The 22,790-nt window shown below is 35.3% G+C and overlaps 4 protein-coding genes and 1 non-coding gene across 6 annotated transcripts; 2 read left to right on the forward strand and 3 right to left on the reverse strand.

Annotated features, from left to right (window-relative positions):
• Positions 1-1,674: 1,674 nt before the first annotated feature.
• On the reverse strand, positions 1,675-3,171 carry LOC119080258 (carboxypeptidase B-like). Its single transcript, XM_037188510.1, has 3 exons — positions 2,317-3,171; positions 1,949-2,251; positions 1,675-1,890 (listed from the first exon to the last, which is right to left on the reverse strand). The coding sequence occupies exons 1-3, from the start codon at positions 3,118-3,120 to the stop codon at positions 1,732-1,734; spliced, it is 1,266 nt and encodes a 421-aa protein (XP_037044405.1). The 5' UTR covers positions 3,121-3,171; the 3' UTR covers positions 1,675-1,731.
• Positions 3,172-5,734: 2,563 nt separating this feature from the next.
• Positions 5,735-8,109, reverse strand: LOC119085722 (forkhead box protein K1-like). Its single transcript, XM_037196171.1, has 2 exons — positions 6,455-8,109; positions 5,735-6,330 (listed from the first exon to the last, which is right to left on the reverse strand). Exons 1-2 carry the CDS (start codon positions 7,581-7,583, stop codon positions 6,044-6,046), a joined length of 1,416 nt encoding a protein of 471 aa, XP_037052066.1. The 5' UTR covers positions 7,584-8,109; the 3' UTR covers positions 5,735-6,043.
• A 658-nt stretch (positions 8,110-8,767) lies between these two features.
• LOC119080278 (coiled-coil domain-containing protein 97) lies at positions 8,768-10,073 on the forward strand. The gene is made up of 2 exons (XM_037188550.1): positions 8,768-9,301; positions 9,367-10,073. Exons 1-2 carry the CDS (start codon positions 8,862-8,864, stop codon positions 10,022-10,024), a joined length of 1,098 nt encoding a protein of 365 aa, XP_037044445.1. The 5' UTR covers positions 8,768-8,861; the 3' UTR covers positions 10,025-10,073.
• A 981-nt stretch (positions 10,074-11,054) lies between these two features.
• Positions 11,055-11,126, reverse strand: Trnah-gug. The gene has a single exon. It is a non-coding gene; the product is annotated as a tRNA-His (tRNA).
• A 6,564-nt stretch (positions 11,127-17,690) lies between these two features.
• Positions 17,691-19,878, forward strand: LOC119080318. Of its 2 annotated transcripts, none has more exons than XM_037188605.1 (2): positions 17,691-18,345; positions 18,956-19,878. In XM_037188605.1, exons 1-2 carry the CDS (start codon positions 17,974-17,976, stop codon positions 19,700-19,702), a joined length of 1,119 nt encoding a protein of 372 aa, XP_037044500.1. In that variant the 5' UTR covers positions 17,691-17,973; the 3' UTR covers positions 19,703-19,878. The 2 variants fall into 2 exon arrangements, with proteins under 2 accessions (XP_037044500.1, XP_037044492.1); XM_037188597.1 differs by having other exon boundaries at positions 18,941-19,876.
• The last annotated feature ends 2,912 nt before the right edge of the window (positions 19,879-22,790 follow it).

Consider the following 22,790-nt stretch of genomic DNA (forward strand, 5'->3'; position numbering starts at 1 on the left):
TTCATCATTATGTCGAAATTGTATTTGCTTCCAGGCCCCAGTCTAATAAATAAATTTCGTTGGGTAGATTAAAAAAAAATAATTCCGTCCAGAGACAAAGCGACGGAGTATATATACACAAAAAAATGATATGTTATGATGATGACGATGATGTCATAGAATTTTTGTATTATTATCATCGCTCAGTTGTTATTTCATTGTAAGTAAATGAAACGCGTTGCTACATGAAATTGACCATGATATCGTTGTACAATTTGCCCAACTCTAATTAATGGGAATTAAAAAAAAAACTTCATTGAGATAAGTGGTATCTTATACTCGTGTGTGCACCAAGTTTTGAATCCGGTTTTTTTCGCACTAGTCAACAGTTTTCTATATGAGCGCAGCGAGAAAACTCATTTTATAAATTTTCGATATAAAATTGACGAGATATAAATCGAAAAGGGCAACTCACATAGGAAACTTGTCTATTAAAATCAAATAAAAACGGCTATCCTCGTGAAGTAGGTTGGACCAAAATTAAGATTAAATAAGCAAGTCAATGGCTCAAACGTAAGCCTTTAGAAAACCATCTGTTATCGACAACGGTGACCAAAATATACGGTGAGAATGTAGAGAGTCTCAAGACAGAGTACCGTGCAATTCTAAATTTTTACAAAGTTAAATTTTTGGTGGAAATGCTGATGAAACTAATCGTATTTACTTGATGAAACTACATCACTACATTAATTAAAAATACGATTTGCTTGCATTTCCGCCAAAAATTTACTTTTTACAGTTTTACAGTTTTTACAGTTTTACAGTTTTCTTATGTATGGTTCATTGGTTATGTAGAATGATTTGTAATAAAGTTTTTTTCCCTTTTTACAGTCAACTTTTTAATGGGTCCATGATTTAACTAAAGAAGTAGACATTGTATCAATTTGTTACACATATTTCGATCAAAGGTAGAAAAGGAATTCGATAATAATTCGAGATAATGGTGAAATGCTTGCCGTTGTAAAAGGTTAACACTTAAACAAACAGAAGAAACCGTGGGACGAGCGAAAATTTTATTCGACGATATATTGCATCGAAGATGCTACCAAACTTCTGTAAGCTCTATTTTTCCTAAAAGTACATGCAATTACCTTTCTAATGACACCCCACACGACCCTGTGCGGCTCGTGTAACTGGAGAAATTTTTGTAATAAAAGTGCATGTTTTCAGTTCGATCACCTCCCACCAGCCACACAAGATTCGAAGAATTTTTTTGAAAGTGGCTTTAGGTTCTAGGGACCAATACCAATTCAGGCACATATAAAAAAGTTTAATGGAAAATGCATCCGATTTCAAGATTCTGTTTTTCAAAAGAATCCCTCGGATGTTCTCAACTCATCAAGATTCTTTAAGATCGTTCACCCCTATTTCCCTGTTTTCAGCCATTTATCGATATGATTTGCATTTTCTTCAAGTTCGCGAAGACGATTCTTTGGTATAATTTGTTTAGCCTCGAAAAAACCACCGCGAGGCAACAAACAACACATTTGAATTCATAGTATGGCCAGTCCGATCCTAATTACATCTCAGCCGGTCTGAGAGTTATATAAATATTTGTTGAGGGATTTTTGGAATATATTTGGAGTGTCTGCATGCTTACTTCTGGCAATCAGTCATTGCATAAAAAGAGTGAAGACTTACGCAAAATGTTTTAATGAAGAAAACATCGAGTCAATTTTCGGCATTTTACACTTAATAATTTCTTCCAATATGTAATCCAATTGCCCGGAAACCGTGAAACGTTTCTCTTACAAGTGGACCAATTTGAGCTTCCGGAAAATCGAAACCAGTTGCACCGCCTCGAGTCAACTCAAGTGTGTACACAAGATCCACTCTTTGATCGCCAGCCATCTAAAAACGAACGACAATGTGAGTTTACAACAAAAACACGACTATACTAAATGCGTACATGGTCATCAGAAGCACCGAAGGCGTTTCCTAGTAGTTGGGCAATATTTCCGACAGCATACACTTTGCCAGTTTGAGCTTGGATTGCATTCCTCCACAATAGGCCAACTTCATGATGGTATGCGTGGTTTCCGATCAGTCCTGGTGAGCCCGAGAATCCCCATGGGTACAATACCATATCGCCAAAACTGTGTACGGTAATGTAGGTTTTGATATTCTGACGATATCTTGTCAATAAATCGTTGATTGCTTGGGATTCTGGTTCCGAAAAGGGACTAGGACCCGGGAATGTCAACGATCCACACTAAAATAAATTTGCAGAATATTAAACCCAACGAATACAAAAGGATAGAAATTAGGTATTATTACAGCCACAGTTGCTGATCTCCACGAATATGCGAAGTTACGATTCAAATCGACACCCACACAGTTAGCATTGACCTGTCGTCGATTCTGACGCCACAGTCTGTTGTTGGTTCTTGACCACTCGTATCCGTCGGGATTGAGATTTGGTGTGATAATCCAATCAGTGTTTGCTAACAGTTCACTCGACGAAGCTGGATCTTCAACGAGTCTATTGATGAGATACATAACTGACGCTTGAGAAACCCACTCTCTCGCATGACATCCACCCTCGATGAAAATCAACGGCTTTGTACCGAAGGCTCCATTGGAAATCTTCAATGTGTAAATGACACGATTCTGGGCTGAACGTCCAATCACTTCAAATTGAACTCTATTTGGAAAACGCGACGCTAAGCTCCTGGAATATGTTTCCATTTGGTCGGATGACCAATAAATGTTGAAATTGGGATCAGTGGTGAACGAAACATTGGAAAATGTGCGTCTGTATTCTTCTCTGCTTTGTCTATCCTGTTCCAACGCATCCTCTACGTCCTCAACGACAACTTTGTTCGTCATGTTCGAGAACTTCAAGAACAGTTCAAATTTCGGAATCAATTTTGGTTCAATCATCACACTCGACGCCATTCCTTGACCGTACAAACGCCAAAAGTCTACACCCTCTATATGCTGCCACATTGATAATTCATCGTGTTGGCGTTTGGTTACTGGTGTCACTTCGTACGCTTTATAGCCCCGGTAGCTTACAAATGCACTGACTGTGCAAATGCATGAAACTATCAAAACCAGGTAGCTCAAAACACTTTTCATTGCTTCCGTCTGTCTGTTCTCTTTAAGTGAATTCTGAATATTGGTCGCAGAGACTGCAATTAACCATGGTTGTACAGACGGTTTTTATACTACAACTCGATCTTGATAGCGAGTCACCGCTATTTTGCTTGTTATCTTAAGATTACGTGATTTGTTATGGGCTCTGTAAAAGTGCGCGAAAGTAAATTAGTTTTACCACCGGGTGTCACATTTTACAACTTTCTTAATTGCAATTGGTTCATTGTCGATGGTTTTGAAATAGAACCAATCAAGTAAACAAATCTGCCTATTTTGTTTTAATTGCTCGACAATTTCTGTGAAGGTTGCGTTATCGACTATCGAATTTGTCTTTCGAGAAACTTTATCAAACTGAACATATTCCTCAGTTACTCTGATGGCTAAATTTTGCTGAAAATAGGCTTTGCTATACCACATCATTACTGCACACCCAGTTCAAAAAACTGAATGTTTAATTAAAAAGTGATTGAACGATAAATCCATTCTAAAATAACCCAATCCATTTCGATAAAATTCTGATTTCTTTTTAGATTTTTTTCAAAGCAGACAATAAACAATCACAAGTTGCGCCTATATAACCGTTCTATACATTGAGTTTATGTAACAGTGCGTAAGTCGTCTGAAAAACACTGTTTTGACGCGCAGTCTTTTTATGAATTTCTCTTTTTGTTTTAGTTGATTGAAAACATTTTAAGATGAGACAATTACTCCTCAAGAAACCATTACATTATCTACAGACGGTTAAGTCATCTGTTGTCGACATCTTGGACTAAACTAAGCGATGAGCTAAGTGACTAACATGTAGCAAAACTTACGTTAAAATTAATGAAGTAAGAGATTCGGTACCCTTAAGGCCAGTTCATGGTCGCATATATCGCAAAAATGTATGCGAGTATGAACTGGCCTTAAATGGAAAAAATATTTTTTTCAAAAGAAGTAGTAGATTCGATAACTGGGTTCTGAAGGAATAGGTTAAAACGCTATGTAAAACGACTCGCAGCAAAAGTCGAACCATTCAGTGGATTCAATGCGAAACAAACTCTTCTTAATCTATGTAGAAGTCTCTTGTGAGCGTATCATACTTACGATTTCTTCGAAACGATATTTTCAAACTCACCGGACATAGTAGAGCATTCAATTTTAAATGGTTTTATGTGTGTAAGATATTCTGAAGCTGGAGACGTAGAAGTCAAAACGTATTTTTCAGGCGACCTCAAAGCCTGTCACTATGTAAGAAAGTAGTAACGTTTTGAATACTACAGCAACAACTTTTTGCTCGGTTTTAAATTTTATATCGATTAAAAATAGAAAACGTTGAAAATCACAGGATTTTTATTTTGAAGGACTCAAGGATTTTGAGGAGCCATGATGTAGAACATTTTTTTTTGCTCAAAATCAAGAGTTCCATCGATTAAAAATAGAAAAAAACACAAACTAAAAATTTCGATCACGACTCATTGATTCAATAGAAAATTCTTACAAATATCTCGAAAGGGCAAATCTATTCAAGCAAAACTGACGAGTGTTGAATCTTTTCTAACAGATTCTGAAGATATTAACATTCACTTACAGTGAAACATAAGAGGTATAGTACGGGAAGTACAAGGAGATGACAGAGATGAGGTCACATCATTTTTGACTTATAAATGACAAAAAATGTTAAAGTTTCGGTCACGTTGCTGAAGCGCAAAAAAACTTTTGATTACAATCTGGAATCATCACTCGGTGTTTTCAATATAAAATGCACCAAATCCTTAATATATGATGCATGCAAGCATCCAATTGAAATGTATTACAAAATAAGAGTTTCGCTGGTCGGAAGTCTTACCGATGGAGTACTAGTCTGATGTAAAAATCAGAAATTGAAATTTTTTATGAACATAACGGACAGTTTTGTGCTTTAGTATGTCCCGCTGGAAGAAACCATAATTTTCATAGGGTAGAATTTGAACTTTTTTCAAAATGCTCAGATACAGTCGGCGACTTTGAAATAAGTGTATTTTGTTGCAACTGTTTTTCAGCTGATCCAATCATACAAAACAGTTTTACCCTTACCACGAGCATGCGTGCACATTGTTCACCCATGTCACCCGTATAAACAAGAATTAGCACATATGTGTGTATCAGTGGATCAGCTGAAAAACAGCTGAAAAAATACATCACTTACTTGAAAGTCGTCGACTGTAGCTGGTTTTTATGTCTGTAATCGAGCAGATGTCGATTTACAGTGAGATTCAAAATTACAGATTACTTTTTCGGTTCGACTTCAGCTGTTAGTTCGATCCGTTTTCATACATCAATGGGCGTGTTCTCACAAAGAGAAATGTGAAGATGCCTTTACAGTTTGTGTACGAAAGCAACAAAACGTCCAGCTGAAGCGAGAAGCATAAAAGTGTAACCTGTGTGTAACATTGTTGCATCTCACTGTACCTACATTGTGTGAGAAAAGAGAGTTTGTTATTAAATTATATGCCAACCATTGAATGTAAGTTTCTATTTTTCCAAAAAATGTTCAGACAAATTGGCTGATAAAATTTCAGTTTTCAGTTTTTGTTTTTTGCCTTTTTTTAAAATGAAAACAATACAAGGGGCGCCATATTATAATATTAAAATATATATAACATATTTCATAATAGTTACATATACATATAGAATCAAATTGAAAATAAAATCTATCAATCTGCCAAAAAATCATATGCATCGACTAATGAAAAAAAAAATCCAAAAAAATTCAAAAGAATAAAATCCGGAAAGAAAACGTCAATTTATCTCATTGAACAAATTTTGAAAATTCGACCATATTTTATCAGCATCTCAACTATTATTCCATTCACCAGTTACAAACTGCGCGTTCTCGCTTTTTTTTTGTTATATCTTTTCTACCCCCATCGTGTCTATTCCACTCTTATTCCTGCCAAACCGGCAGCGTACCAACGCCTCCGCCACTACCGTTCCGTTGTTGTTGCTGCTGTTGGTACGAATTGTTGTCCGGCGATCCGGGGGCCGATTGCAGTAAAATATCGTGCAACGGTGAATTGTCACGAGATAGTTGACTGGGTGAAGCGGGTGCAGATCTAGGCATACCATATGGTGTTCGAAAGCATTGACTTCCGCGCTGACGTCGCTTACGATAGCTTTGATCAATCAATTTGGCTTCGCTATTTGGATCAATGCGCCAGAAGCTGCCCTTGCCTGTGGAATGGGGAAAAGATTTTTTTTTTAAACAAATTTACGTATTCAGTGGAACACTTCCTGTCGCATTGTGTGTGGAACAGGAATTTTCCCGATTTTAGTAAATTTTTAATTTCAAACATACCCGGTTCATCCTGCGATCGTTCGACCTTCAAAAAGTAACGATTCAAACTCAAATTGTGACGAATTGAATTCTGCCAGCCTTTGTTCGCTTCCTTCCGATAGTAGGGATAGTGTTTCGTTATAAACGAATAAATGCCAGACAGGGTCAATTGCTTTTCTGGCGCGGCTGAGACTGCCTGTACTATCAATTGAGCGTAACTGTACAACGGTTTCTCGTGTTCATTTTGCGATGTTGACGGAGCTGCTGGCAAAGCATCATTTTGGAGACCATTGTTATTGTTGTAGTTATTGTAAGCGTTCGAATTGTGGTAGTCACGAAAACTTTGACGTGGACTAGTTGGACAACTGTTGGCCGCACTTAGAGTGCCCGTAGGTGATAAAGGTGGACTTTTCTTTTCAATTTTGGGAATTTTAATTTTCAACGGCGCATAGACTCCATTGTCATTTGGATGCTTCAAACTCTTCTTTTGTTCGCCGTCCGATAGATTTTCAAACAAAATACGAATGTCCGTACTGGGAAATCGAAAAGTGCACATATTTGGCAGAAGCTCCGGATCGCTGCTCTTCCGGTTAAATTGGTCGTCAATAAAAATTCCATTTTTACTGGAAACGACAATGTAAAACTCTTTGTTGTTACTGTCGTGAATGATCTGAAAATGTTTGCGGGAAATGAAGCTGTTCCGACCGACATGAAAGTGTACATTCGACGTCGACGAATTTCGACCGATGACTATTCGATTGGATTCAAACATATAGAGCACATCCTCCTGGTAGCTGAGCCGTCCAACCACATTTCGGTTCTCGTGCTGCGGTGGCGGTTGAATTAGAATGGGTGGCTTCAGATCCGTTTTTTCGGTTTTGATGTCATCGGTGATCTCTAGAGGTTCCATTTGGATCTCCTCCGATTTGATGTCGATCAATTGCGTATTATTGGCCGATTGTAGTGCTGATGGCTGTTGTAGCATCGTCGATGACGAAAATTGTGTTTGTTGCATTGTTGGTTGCGCAATCACAACCGGTGTTTGTTGTTGATTCATTGTTGTTGTTGTTATTGAATTTGGTGGCGATGGAGAACGATGATTATCGTTGGATGCAACTTGGTATTGATACGCACTACTATCCGTCATCATTATTTATGGTGTGTAAAAACAATCAATAGATTTGCAAATGTTGTTTACCACACAAGGTGTGCAATCGATGAAAACTCAAATGGTGGCCGATTTCGAACACGCACAATAATTCTCCGGCTTCTGTATTGTTGACGATCCAGTTAATTCAGCATAAAAGCATACAATTTCACGTCCAACAATTAAAACGGTCGATTGTTGCCAAGTAATTAACAAATTGTGTATGGTCAGGCGGTTCAGGAGAACACACGAGTTTCTTCAAGTTTTTTTCTCCTTTTCACTTTTCACACTGCGGCATTCGCAAATCCATTCATTCAATGCTTGGTTCTCAACAAAAACACTTTTTACGTAATAGTGTACGGTTTCCGGTCTCGATGAAATTCCGCGGCCACTATTTACCGATCAATTTATTGATTCCGTTGGGATTACTCTGTTTTTATTAATTTTTGATGGTTTTTAATATTACAAAGTAATGTTTTGTTTGAAGCGTGTGAAAATTAAGTTGTTCTGATTTTGACATTTCCACATGCGATCATTTCAACACAGAGGGCACGCACACCATTTGAGTTTTTGTTGTTCAAAATAGAGTTTTTTTTGTTTGCAAACAATTTTCATTATCGTAAATTAGTGAGCTACTGCAACGTCATTGGTACTCTTTCTTCCGGCCATAACAAATGCTCTCAATTGTTTTTTTGTTACTCAAATGTCTAGGCTCTCGCTCTTCTGATCAGTTTGATTTTATTTGTTTATTGTTTAGATGTTTGTCACTTCTGGTATACATTTTTTTTTAAATTTCACTTTATTATTGTCCCTTTGGAACATAATCACACAATACACATACACATACATGCTTCAAGGTAGGAATTCCTTTCATGGAACTGTTTCATATCCCCAATTTCGGCAACATTTTAAATGTAAATCTCCAAGTCTTATGGTCACATGATCCATGTTGTTCAGTTGTTTGATTATTTGATTTAAAAAATTGAGTTCATTATCTCAATTTTAATAGCTGCATCCTGCATAACACATCTAATTATGTCAAAGATTAATCAGTCCTCTCTATTTTCCAAGGAAAACTACCCGCAAAATTTTTGAATTTTATCTTTTAAAAAAATGGGTATATGTCTTCGCGAGCGCCACTAGCGGAAACAATTCTTTTTTTTTTCTTTTTTTTTTATTTTGGTTGGGACACCAGATTGTTTTGAAAAGGAAAAGGTAAATTTTAATCCCATTTGTCAAAACAAACAAAAACACAAAAGCAAAACTAAAACAACAACATTCATGGAAACGGATGACATAGCCTACACTTCGAACCAAACTGTTTCGTCACAGGTGCCTGTCGTAAAGTCACCCGATGATAGCCTGAAAACGAATATGATCGACCATTTGGTGTTTGAAAATCGAGCCTTTTTCCGGAGTCAACAAATCAACGACCCGGACATAACTGACACGGAACGCCGAACTATTGCCGAGCAGTTGCTGCAGGAGAGCCACAAAAAATTTCTGTTTCGCTTCGGTGCCCACATCAAGGAAAATCATTTGCGCTATTTCGAGAATCAGTGTTACGGTGCCGATGATGAATACGAAATGAAATATCTGCTCAAAGACATTCGAACGAAGCTAAAGAATCGGGTACGAGATGTGCGTAATCGACGGTACATGGCAATGCAGAAAATGCTTGATACTACGACTTATTTTAGCGAAAAGGAAATGATGTCGAGGTAACGTTTGGACAACTTTTCGATGAATCGATATTTGAATAACAAAAAAAAATCGTTTAACACAGAGAACCCTTGCTGTACGAGCAATTAATTGGAAGGTACATGACAGCTGGTGAGAGGCGGTTACGAGATGGTGTCGACGAGGACGGTGAATATTCTGGCGTTCTTTTGGAGCGAATATCAAACGATCATGTGACCGAATTGAAGGAAAAACAAGAGAACGACGAACAACGATTTACCGATTCAGATTCAGATGATTCCGATCAAGAATCGGACAACTCTGCACTGTGCCATAAAAATGGTATAATCAACGAACAACTGTATCCGCAAACGCCGGCCTCCTTTCGACAGCATTGGGGCGAATTTGATGTGAAGGATAGTGCAACCACCAAACCGGCCAACAACGGTACAACCACACGACCACTGCCGAAAGTTCTAAAACAGAACTACATCACAGCCGAAGAAAAAGATCTGCTGAAAGAAGAATTCATTGGGATTATGCACAGCAAGTTTCTTTCCGGTGAGGATGCTGAATTTGACTACGCCGATGTCGATGACAATACCGACTACGATCACATTGAACTTCAATCGCAGGATCAAGAAGATAAATATTTCGATGCGGCGGATGATGATAGTTCCAGCGGTATCATGCAAACGAATGAGCCAGCAGATGATTCGAGTGAAGATGAGCTCGACACATACATGAAACAAATATCCAGCTGAATTTTTGTACATTTTGTGAAAAATAAATTTCGTTTCTATTCTATTAATACAATACACCTTAAATGGACGGCAGCGAGAGCACCTCACTCGAAATGTCCAAAATGTAGCAACAGATTGATTGATTGTTGATGGAATAAAATGTCTACAAGCAAGCAATATCCTTTCACAGACGACAAGTTTATCAACTGCAATCAGATCTGTTACTTCATTTTTGATCTAAAGATTTCGATAGACTGATTTCGAATCTTTTACTTCATATTTTGAACATGCATTTTTCTGTAAAAGATCGAATAAGTCTGTCGTTAGCCGCTATCGGTAACAGATGATAGCCGTCCTTAACAAGAAGTTTTTTCTGTTAATACTCATCACCTCACAAGTTATACGGAATTCACTTAAATACAGCTTGCTGGCTGCTGTGAGAAGTGAGCCCTTTCGTAGGCCTGAGTATTTTCACAATGTTCTCGTTTTCCGTTCCTTTCTTAATTCTCTAACCTACTTTGTGGATCTTCAATGATGATTCCCTTGAACAAAATAATATTCTGAACTGAAGTTTGATATTAGGTACTACACAGCTGCTTTCATGTCCTTAACAAACGCACGTCTTATAATCAAGATTAGTTTGGATTCAATTTACACACACCGACCTAAGACATTATCATATCAAAATGCTAAACAAAAGCAACAGTAAACAATAGGAACAGAAATGTATTCCATCGATTTTATCATTACGAACAAAAAGCGAAAAGATTCGGACAACGCATAGAGTTTTTTTTTATCATCGTTTGCAGGACTTCATTCATCAAAATACGAGACATAACAGTAACTCTATGCGACTCTTTCATACACCATCACAATAGGATTCGAGTTATATTAAATTCACATTCAACATTTATCGATGATGTATGACACCAACTGATTGCATTATTGTGTTACAAACTTCCATCTCAACAAAACAAAACCTTTAATTTCATCAAAAATGATTCTCAAAATAAAAAAAAAAATTTCTCCTCCGTGACAATGTTTTGCACATTGCCGTGACCAGGATTCGAACCTGGGTTACTACGGCCACAACGTAGGGTCCTAACCACTAGACGATCACGGCTATTGGAGATATGTTGTTTCGTGTATTAATGGAATTTACGACGAACCAACTGTGTATCAACACACACAAAATATCCAATGGGAATTTGTATTGTTGTGTGAGTATTTGTATTGAATGTATGTACCGTCATACTGGTATCCATTTTTTTCGTTCGTTGCTGTTCGCTGTATTATTTACATAAAGTACGTCTTTTGCATGATATGCGATATGCTGTGGATGTGTGCGTAATAAGAGAGGTTGACTTTGACTTATTCAAACGCAAAGACTGAAATAACGTCACAAAACAGCGATATTGTTGTGTTTAACATAAATTTGTATATTAGTAACTATGTACATATAGTATAGATATGTCTGTTCATGTTCATGTTATATGGCCCCAACGCATTGACGACACATTACAAAACATTTTTTTTTTTAAATAGCTTTAAACGGTTTCGACTATCTTAAAGAATTGCATATAATTCGACCAGATCTTTGTTAGCATCAAGAGCATTCTACCTCATCGCTGTCGATATTTAGAGATATTTGATATTTTAATGATGTCAGGAAGTGACTTATGATTCTATGAATTAGCACATAGCTTCTGGGAAAAAAAACTTTTGCAATCTGCATTCACTTTCACACACCAAATGTGTAACAGATTCACCGAATTATACATATCGACGCATATCATTACTACTACCAAATAAAACAACATCGCTGCGACAGCTGCTTTTCCGATTGTTTCAGTCCAAGTAAAGTTGTTGTTTTTCGTCTTCTTAACAAAATGTTAAATATGCGCAAAAATCAATCTTGAAATTGTATTTTACTTAAGAGGCATCGGTGCTTTGCTGAAAAGCATACATTAGGGATTTTAGTTTTTTTTTTGATGATGTCTCTCCATCGAATCCTTTTTAAAAAATGTACGACCGCAGTTCCGACCACCAGTGATGGATTAAGTTTTTCAGCGCCCCTGGGCAATGGAAATTTTAGCAACAGTTTTACTTTTACACATTTTTTTCTCCAATTTCATTGCTCGTTTCCCATGTGTCATGTGTTTATATCATAATACATCTCTCTTCACACTACAGTGTGAGTAACAACGACAGCTGATTCTTGCAAGACGAGTTTAAATTTTAGAATATCTTAAGCTTAGACCGTCAAAGGTACTTCAGATTATCAGAACACTACACGAGCGGAGCGAGCGAAACCTTTTCTTAAAATTTTAACTTCTCATCACGTTTGGTTTATTCAATATTTTTGGTTGATTTGTGATGTACAGTAAGACCACTTATAAGATTAAATGTTTGGGGTTGGTTACGAAAACACCTTAGCTTTGAACAGAAAATACATTTGGTTGCAGAAATTTCACCGGCTCTGAGAAACGTGAGCAGTTTATGAAAATTTTCTCAGAGCTGGTCAAACGACTACAACCAATTTTACCGGTGCCTCCTAATTGTTTGTTTTTTCTATTTGTGACTGTCGTTAAGAGGAATGACCGACCACACATTACATGTATGCGTTTCGTAAATATTTTATTTTTGATATCTTTGTACAAAAACCCTTCATAGCCTTTTTATATAAAAAAACGACCTTTATTTCCAGCAAAAATGTGTTGTTCTTCACTGAAAATTTTAATTTTCTCAGGGCTGGTGGAGCTGGTCAAACTGAAAAAACAATTCTATTTGTCAATGAAAGTTAACATATTTCTGCTGGAAATAAGGATACGAGAACAACATTTTTATTAACAAAATTCATTCACGTACAGTGCAGTACTAAAATCAAACAAAACGACGCAATAGGAGAATGGAGTTTAGAAACTAGGGGTAAAATCTATTACAATTTAGTACTTTTCTTCATCAAAAGTCTGCTGTCAATGAATTATTTTTTCATGAACAAACTTCACTGCAGTGACATTTCATTGGAATGAATCAATGTGAAGTTGTTACACAAAAAAATAGTACAGTGAGAATGAAGTACTATAAAAAAATGTGGCGTCTCTACAGGCCAACCGAAGGCGAATGCTAGCATGAAGAATGTCCGTGCTTGTGATAGATCGGTGTGTAACAAAGCAACCTTCAATCTGAGGGCAGCAGCTTTATTTATATTTTTTTTGATAAATTAATGATTTCTTCTTCTCTGATAAAGGAATTTTGTAAGAAGATATCATCGAAAATAAAATACGAAACGTACAAATGTAGGCTAAAATTTCAGCTAAGTGTTCGTGCCTCTTAATTTGTGTTGTTTATTAAGAGTGATATCGCCAAATCTTCAGGTGATTTTTTTAACTTTGGAATCAAGCGGTCTCCGATTTTAATGAGTGATAGCTCGTTGGATTCGTCTTTCAATTCTAGAAAACACGTGTCTTTCACTTTTTCTTTAAAAAAATTGTTTTCTTTGAAAAGCGCTCAAAAGTGAAGACATGTCAGAGGGTACCGAAAACAGTTTTTCGGCAATAACTCAAGAAAAAATTATTTTAAATTGTTGTAATGTTGTACGATTGTCGGCCTTGAAAAGACCTACAGGTGGAGTATACGCACCGCTTGGTGCTAGTTGATCCACTAGAGTTATGACTAGAAATATAGTGAATGTTTGGAGAGTCCGCCTTCTCTGCAGCTTCGATGTACCACGGAACTGAGTATGGGGTGTTGTAGCTGGCCTCACCCACTATCGTTGCACATATAAATGAACCCAGTACTTTTGGGCTGCAAGCCTACAGAAGTCTTGAAAAAAAAGTTGGTTTCAAAATGTACATTTTTTCCTTCTGTCTGAGGGCCCAACTGCCGAGACGAATCCAACGAGCTATCACTCATTAAAATCGGAGACCGCTTGTTCCCCAATCACCTGAAGATTTGGCGATATCACTCTTAATAGCAGAAAACCAGTGACTAATTTTGGGAAAAGGAAAACTATTTTCCACAAAACGTTCTTGTGAAAACTATGTTTCATTTATGAAAAATGGAAGCAAACACAGTTCCAAGAACTCTTATGATACACATAATGGAATTATCAACATTCCATCAAATCATTTTCGATGGTTCAATTTTTATTAAATAAAAAGAAACAGTTTTATCGAATCAAGTGTAACAGATCATCATGATATGCTTGACCTCTGTGAATTTGAAATAAATGTTTTAATAGTTATTTATGACATCGAGTGCGAAGTACTTTATTAGGCTCTAGATGTGTAATACACATCGTAAGCCTAATCAAGTACCTCGCACCGAGATTCATACAACATGTTATGCAACAGAGGGATCTAAAGTTCGCAGTTTTCGAACATTATGATCTCGAATGGCATAAATGAAATAGTGAGATTGAATGGTACTCACGTTAAAAAGATCGAAGTTTTCATGAAAACGCATGGTAACGCACAGAAACGTTTACATCTGCGATTGCGTTGCACGACTCAGAATCAACTTTTTGTTAATTATTACATTAATTATTACGATAATTGTTTAGTATCAGATAGAACGAGATCGACACTCCTCCAGAAGTTCTGAAACGGATTTTTTTAGCGTAAGTACACTGTACTATGCAATGTATAAGTATCTCATCTGGCTACCAAAGATTTTCGATGAATTTTATTTCAGTAATTTAGAATATTAGCTAAGGATTGATTTATTAGATGAAGCGATGTGAAACAGCTGTGCGTCACAATAGACAATAATAAAACATTTTTTTTGCCGATAATTTACGCAAAAAAGTGGTTACAATCCCATACCATTCTGTTTGTAGACGGTAGACGAAAAATAAATTGGCAAGAAATTAATCCAAACGACTGGAGATCGCCGCTCAAAGAATTTTCTAACACAACGAATTTCTTTGGCAATTCAAACGGGAAATGGTAGTTGTGTCCAAAGTATCCTTACGAATTCAAATGCTTTAAGTAAGATTTATTATTTATAAACAAACTATAAAAATTTGAAACAGTCAGAAATAATCAAATCCTATTCGTATCGCCTAGTCGGTTGGCCTGTAGAGGCGCCACATATTTTTATAGTACTTCAATCTGAACTTTTTTTTTGTAACAACTTCACATTGATTCATTCCTATGAAATGTCACAGCAGTGAAGTTTGTTCATGAAAAAATAATTCAGTGACAGCAGTCTTTTTATGATCAAAAGTACTAAATTGTAATAGATTTTACGTGTTACGGCATGTTTCATTTTCATTTACATTGCCTAATCACGTAAAGCATTGTACTTACGAGGTTCCAAGTCGTTATTTGACAAGTGGGTAATACAGCCCTCCCCTTCGGGTCGGGCTGTAACACCCCACTTAACAAATAAACAACTTGGAACCTCGGAAGTAATATACTATTACCATTAGTTTCTTAACTCCATTCTCCAATATACTAAATTGCATTTGTTATTCAGAAAGCAAAACACTGAAAAGAACGGACATTTGTCTTGTCTTTGCAAAATTAACAAGTTCAATAAACAATAATCGGCCGATAATTGTCTTGGGACAAAATTATTTTTATATTTTAATCATTCGCATGTTTCATCGATAAAAACCAAACATTATTCGCCATTCAGAACAACAATATGGTTACAATCAATATGCTAATAATACAAAGCACAAAGAAGACTAAAAAAAACATTTGAAAGAAGTGGCTCTTTTTTCGAACGTTTCCTTGACAAAAAAGAATACTTTGGTTTGGTACTCAAAACCGGACAATTTTAAAAACAATTTTTGCCTCTGTCAATCATCTAGACGATTCGACAGAGATAGAAAAAACTCTCTTCCAATGATAACTCCTCAACGTTTACGATTCCTTAAATACAATCCATTTTTCAAAGAAACGTCGTATCTGTTATCACTACAACTACAGATTTTGGTGGAAAGCTGATTAACAATTGCGTCAGTAGTGGTGTTAGCGAGAAATATTATTAATAGGACAAATGTTGGAAATGGTAAATACTTCTTGAGAGGAGTTTATCGATCTGAGCTGAGAAATTAGACGAAGTCTAGGTCAGTTAACACACGCTATTTACATCCTATGTTTCATTGAGGTTTAAGGTAAGGTTTTGCCGCTTTTCTTGAGTGAACTTTTCCTAGCTCAAAAAACGTCACCCAAGATTTTACCTCTAGTTTTACAATGGGAATGATGGACATGATGTTCATTGTGCCTCTAGCTCCAATCGGCCACACAAGAGGCAACATTCCATCGTTCGACCCGTTGATATGTATACTACTTGTTGACGCAGCAGTAAGAGGTATGAACCAATCCTTATGCAAGTTTAAGGATTTATCCTCAAATCAATACGCAGAACTGACTAATGTGTTATTTCCCCTGCGCTAGAGCCGAAAACACATGAGCAAATTGCTTGTGGTGTCAGGGCTTACTTTAGAGAATTTTAATTCCGAAAATTCTGAAAAAGTTCCGAAAAAGTTCTGAAAAATTTAGAAAAGTTAGTTCAGAATTTTGCGGGACTTTTTCAGAATTTTTCGGGATTTTTCCAAAATTTTCGGAATTAAAATTCTCTAAAGTAAGCCCTGTGTGATGTATATCAGATTATAATGAAAAACGCAGCATAATTGTCGATCCCATCAACGCAAAATTGCTTGTGTGTTTTGGGCCTAAGAATTTGGTCATAACCCATAGTAATCACTTCTTCTACTTGATGCACCATCAACTTGAATTATACTAAGTCAAAATTTAATTGTCGATTCAGATTTATTAGGTGTGACTCACAGTAGCATCAGTGTGCAGTAGTAACAATACTTAAAAACTTTGATTTTCGCGATCAACAGTCATAAGAACATAAGATATTTTTTTGCTCCAATGCTTATGCAGCATGCACACAAAACATCACAATTATCAATAAATATACTTACAAAGTTGAAAGGTCATCGTACGTCTATTAAATAAATAAAAAAAAGAGAAAAGAAAACAATTTCATTTGGCCTTGTCAACCAACACTACTGTGCCATTAGATTTTCGGTTGTTTTGACCATTTTCTGGATCCCCAGCAACTATTTGAATAAATTCTACAGTAGTGAAATTAGCTAGATCGAATGATAGGATAAATATAAGACTGGGTGTAGGGGGGAAAACTGACGAAAGGACGTAAATTCTTGAGACAGAAATTTTTCCGCTATTTCATCTGAGTGTGGAGTGCAAAACAATTTTCTTACAGAAAGAATTCTACATAACATCTGAAGCCCGGATAGCTATTTGATGCCGGCTTCATCATTTGTAATTGATGTTGTGCCCTTTCATTTTTGATAATATAAAGAAATGGCCATCCTGGCATCAGTCGAAAAAAAAACTCAAAGAAAAATTGACTTTTTACATCATTTTCTTTAAGGGCGCTATATTTTAGTAATACTTTTGAGGTAACTCCTTCATATTTTTTTTCAACTTCGGTCGAAAAATTGTACTCTCTAAAAGAGTACTCTCCGAGCACTCCAAAAATACCCAGTTCGGAGTTTCAAATCCAATGTAGCGAGTTCGATCTCGATTCTTAAGTCTATGGAAATAATACCCCAAATGTAAGAACGAACTTCTCTGACAATCCTCGCACGTTGTACGGGTCTAATTACGACAACATATTAGGTTTCATTTGAAACGAATCATTTAGCCAGTCAGTCGCATATATACATGTCCCTCATATCACAAAAACTTGTCATAAACAGCAACATGTTGTGGATACTAGTGCTAATCGCGTTAATAAACAACATCGACAGTCGGGCAGTGAAAAAACCAATTTCAATCGAAGACAATGAAAGCAGTGAGAATTTCGCAAGCTCTCTGTATATTTGCGAAAAGTACAACAGCACCAATGCCCTAAATTTGGAAGGCCAAGTATCACTTGTCATGAGATTAACGTCCTGACAATTCTACGTACGCCAAGCCTTGATGCTTAACAAGCTGGAGGCTCGGTTCCGTTTAGCTGGTTATAACAACATCCACTTTATTATCATATCAACCCATTCAAATAGCACCCATCAGGATGAGCCGATTGTAGTGAATAAAAGTCGGAAGTCCAATCGAACGATGAATATTTCCGACAACTTGAAGAACGTGGCCAGTAATGTAACAGTTTTGAATGTCGATGCTGACAGTGACGATGAATTGTATAGTGACTTTCAAGTGGGTTCGGCTTATGTGTTTGATCAGTGTGCCCGTTTAGCATACATCATTTATTATCCGTGGAGTTCCATCCAGCGGCCGTACGTTAAGGCATCTATATTGTCGACTGTTTATGATGCTCCTTGTGGCGAATGTGAAGTAAGTCAGCGGAGATATTTTATTTGGTTCGATACTTAAAATATGGTAACAATAATGTAGGGTTCACCAATCTCATGATTGCAGTTAGTCTAATTATCTTCTTTGACAACGCACCAATATTTGCGTATCTGGATTTCAGATACCACATTCGTCTAGAACTTATAAAAACGAGCTCATACAACTAAGATACTTAGTCTGGTACGTTGTATTTGATTGAATGGATGCAATTTCAGTGAGCAATAAATTTGATTCTCATAAATGTTGCAATGCTACCCTCATTCTCTTAGCTAACTAAACTTTTTGAAGCTATTCCCTTAGTATCGAGCCAAATAAAAAGTCACAAGCAATCAAGCAAGTGTTCTAATTTCAGGCTTGATTTGAATCACTATCAAGTGATGAACAGCATAATACGCCTTTCAACTTCATGCATTTGTTCTTCTATTTCCGTTTCCTTCTCTTTGAAAATGCTAAGCATTCGATTCTGACTAATAGACCGTTATCAAGCACGTGCGCCTTTAATAATTTCCTGCATCCGTCCAAGTCACATTTAGCTCTTAATCATTGCAGCATTAAACATAAAAAATAATTTCGACAGATCAAGAATTTGCAGAGCCCATATCCCTATCCAGACTTGTCAGTGGCCAGCAGTTCGGGGGTGGTGTCAGTTGTTGCTAGTCCTCAACCGAACATTTTTACCAGTAGCGATCCTACTTTAACCACTACGTCAGAGCCCACAACAGATCGTTCAGACAACATTACCGGAATATTTTTAATATCTAAGCCGGATGATCAACTGTTCAATGCTAGCTCAACGGAAGAGATAAATAGTTCGGACGACGATGCGTACATCATACCGATAAAAGTGATTTTACACGCTGAACATGTCCATCAGTCACCTGACGACAATGGAACATTTTTGAAATTCAATTACATCTTGATGCGAACCAATGACACATCATACCATGGACACTTCGATACAGACGAGAATGCTGAACGGTTGAAATTGTTTAGAAATGAAGACAACCGTACAGACATCCAATTTAACAGCACGTCAGAACCGGACGATTCAAGCACGGCACCGAGCAGTTCGATATCACCATTGGATGTTTTCGTAAACGAGAATGGAGATCAGTATGATCGCTTAAATGAGCAAATAATTGTAAATGAAGATGGCGTTGTCGTCAGTCGATACAATGAGATCGCATGGAAACGACAAAATGATCACGAAGTGACTGCACAGCCGAAAGATACTATTGGTCAGGACGAGAGCGGAGATAGAGCAATGTCGTCAGAAATCGATCAGGAGAATGATCGTCATTACAGTCAAATATTACCATGGATTCATTTCAATTTATAATTTATAATTGTAGATGAACTTAGTAGTTTGAATAGACAGTTGAACTTTTAATCGAGTTTGTCTGTTACAAAATTTGAGAAGCGTAGGTTTTTCCTGTATTCACGCTGTAAGTGCGGTCGAAATTAAAAATGGAAAGAGTGGAGGTCTTTCTAACGTAGCGTCATTTTCATACACTGAAGCGTTGAAATGTATTTTTCCGTTCACTTTTTCATCAAATCGTTCACTTAAAATTCAAATTGTAGGCACACTTACGGCGTGAATTATTGTTGTGTTTTCGTACCAGTTTTCCCGTTACACCAGATGAACTTAGCTTAGAGATTTTTTATCTGTTTTCAATCCACAAATACAATCCAATATAATCCATCTGAAACCACATTGAAACGTAGTACAATTACACATGCACTTACGTACATGGTATGTACGAAGTCTTTTATGTGGATTGAGAAACTGTGGTATGTAAATACATGGAACAAAGCTTTCTAAACTAAAATTTTAGGATGTATCCATTTTAATTCTGACCTATAGTTATTAGATGAATCGGATCACTTACCTTTAGAACAATTTAATAATTTATGATGATAATGTCAGAGTGACGAAACGTATTCGGATCAATTAAAGAAAGCCGAAACCGAAACAGTTCGTCAAAAATCCCGAAATCTTAAACAATTTCCACTCTCAATGTTCCCATATTTTTCTAGATTTTGACACAATTTCCCAAATTTTACTTTTTTTGAAAAATAGACAAAATGGAAAATTGATTTCGTCAAATATCCCTTTATACACCTTTACACTACTAATTGCTGAACCATTTTCACACCAGTCTTCTGATTGTGCCCAACAATGCAAGCAAGAATGTTAGAGATTATCCAGAAATTTCACGAGAGCAATTAACAGAAGATGTAAAATATTTTTAGGGATTTTTTTTGTTCACCGAATTTGATCCCATCCACGATCCCGTTTTGAGTTCCATTGAAGCCTACCAAATGTATCCTTTCGTTTTTGGTTGAGACATAACTAACCATTAAATCATTTGAAACAGGAGAAAAATATTTTTCTTTATATTTCTAATATTTCTTCATTTTGTTGTTGTTTGTTTTTAATTTTTAATTTATAAATACTGGGTCATTTAAAATTTTTCCTTTTCAAAGGCAAAATTGTTAAACACAAATTTTCTTTTTAAATATCAATTTTTAACGCAAAAAATTAAATTGACATAATAAAAATAAAAAATAATTTTTTAATAAAATCAAACAAAAAAAAATTTCTTCTATTGAGAATATGAAAATAACGATTTATTAAAAATGTCGAGATCGAAATGGTTGGTTCCAGAAACCCATTTATTTAACTGTCTGTCTGTCTGTCAAAAAACATATTATAAGCAACCAACAAACCAAAATATTATTTAAAATAATTTTTCCATTTTTTTAAACTTTTCTTTTATTCATTTAATTTCTTTTTATGAAGGTCCCCGAAAATATACAATTTGTTTTTCTTCAATTAATTTTTCATGTTTTTTATTTTAATGTTTTTTTTCTTCTTCTTTGTCTTTGTCTTTTTTCTTTCTTTTACTTTTAAGCTTTTCCAAGAGAAAATCAATAATCGTGCAATATTTTTGGTTTTCTTTTTAATTTCACTTTTTTGTTGGTTTTTGTTTGTTTTTTTCCTTTTATAATAAAATATTTAATCACAACACATATACACATCATATTTTCTTAGTCCATTTTTTGTGTATTTTCATTATTTTTTCTTAAAAAAAAAGTAAAAATTAAAAAGAAAAAACTCAACATTAAAAATTGAGACATTTAATTTCATTGGAAAATTGAATTTTATGTATAATATTGAGTGAGAATATAATTATGGAAATAGTTCAAAATATGTGAATAAAAAAATCTTTTATTTAATCTCTCAGTAAAATAAACGAGAACCCATACGATTATTTGTCAACACAAAATGAATGGAAACGTTATCGGTTTTGTTGTTGTTGTTTTTTCTTAATTCTTCATGAATGCTTTAAAGAAGTTTTACACATTTCATTCACTGTATTCAGATTAAATAAAATTGTAATCTGAGTTCAGTTTTGTTTTATCTTTTTGTTTTAATATGTTTTCTTTATTCAAATATAACTACGTAGGTTTCTTATGAACGAGGACAGAAAATAGTTATATATCTCTTAACTAAAAATCGATTTTTTTTGTCAAAGTTTTTTCTTCTTCCATTTTTCTTAATTTTTTTTTCTTTTTGTATTAGATTTTAGATATTGTTCTTTGCATAATTTCACTGACTAAAACGAACCTTCTATATTTACATAATTCATTTTCATATAACGTTTAAGTTTGCATTACAATAAATTTTTGTTTTGTTTCTTCATAATTTATAATTAATTTTTTTTTTGTTTGCATTAATTTTTTGCTTTATTCATCAAAGATATCATCTCCTTTCCATTTTATTATTATTATTTTACACATTTTCCCCACATTATATCGAGTTCTATTTTATATTTTCTGGGTTCTTTTATTTGTTTTTTAAATTTAAATTTATTCACATTTTTTGTTTGTTTTTCTTTATTTTTTAATTCATTTTCAGAATTTTTCCCGTACTTTTTTTTTTCTTTAAATTATTTTTTTCTTCTTTTCAAAGTTTGGTTGTCTTTTTCTTTTCTTTTTAAAGGATAGTTTTGTATAGCTAGAAAAATATTTTATAATTTACATTTTTTATTATGTTGTTATCCTTAGCTTTAAATATTGGTTTCAATTGTGAAATGTTATCAGATTTTCGTAAAATAAATACTGTGGCTGTCGCTATAAACGTTTACCGTTGCTGTTATTAATTGCAAACTTGTCACCAAATTTATCTCGATTTAGAATGTTATGTACTGTTCATACACATTCACAAACATTTCTAGTTCATCTTTTATGGGAGTAATAATTGGCTAAAATTTGGACCGGACAACCGTTCTAAGCGCCATGTGCTGCTGAGTCTCAGTACTGTTTTTAGTCAATTAACTTGCTCAGTTAAATTAATTCTAGACGAACACATTTTGGAATTGTCGTTTTCTTGTCAACGTGAAACAAAAAAGAAACGCCAGATC

This window comes from Bradysia coprophila, chromosome X, assembly GCF_014529535.1.
Source record: "Bradysia coprophila strain Holo2 chromosome X, BU_Bcop_v1, whole genome shotgun sequence".
Lineage (NCBI taxonomy): Eukaryota > Metazoa > Arthropoda > Insecta > Diptera > Sciaridae > Bradysia > Bradysia coprophila.

Excerpts from the sequence above, each read along its gene's own strand:
- LOC119080258 (XM_037188510.1), bottom strand. The coding sequence starts at position 3,120 with ATGAAAAGTGTTTTGAGCTACCTGGTTTTGATAGTTTCATGCATTTGC. Across the intron at positions 2,252-2,316 it reads GGAGATCAGCAACTGTGGCT|TGTGGATCGTTGACATTCCC; the intron begins GTAATAATACCT and ends AATTTATTTTAG. Across the intron at positions 1,891-1,948 it reads TCGGTGCTTCTGATGACCAT|ATGGCTGGCGATCAAAGAGT; the intron begins GTACGCATTTAG and ends GTTCGTTTTTAG.
- LOC119085722 (XM_037196171.1), bottom strand. The coding sequence starts at position 7,583 with ATGATGACGGATAGTAGTGCGTATCAATACCAAGTTGCATCCAACGAT. Across the intron at positions 6,331-6,454 it reads ACGATCGCAGGATGAACCGG|GCAAGGGCAGCTTCTGGCGC; the intron begins GTATGTTTGAAA and ends CCCATTCCACAG.
- LOC119080278 (XM_037188550.1), top strand. The coding sequence starts at position 8,862 with ATGGAAACGGATGACATAGCCTACACTTCGAACCAAACTGTTTCGTCA. Across the intron at positions 9,302-9,366 it reads GAAAAGGAAATGATGTCGAG|AGAACCCTTGCTGTACGAGC; the intron begins GTAACGTTTGGA and ends CGTTTAACACAG.
- LOC119080318 (XM_037188597.1), top strand. The coding sequence starts at position 17,974 with ATGCTTAACAAGCTGGAGGCTCGGTTCCGTTTAGCTGGTTATAACAAC. Across the intron at positions 18,346-18,940 it reads CTCCTTGTGGCGAATGTGAA|ATCAAGAATTTGCAGAGCCC; the intron begins GTAAGTCAGCGG and ends TAATTTCGACAG.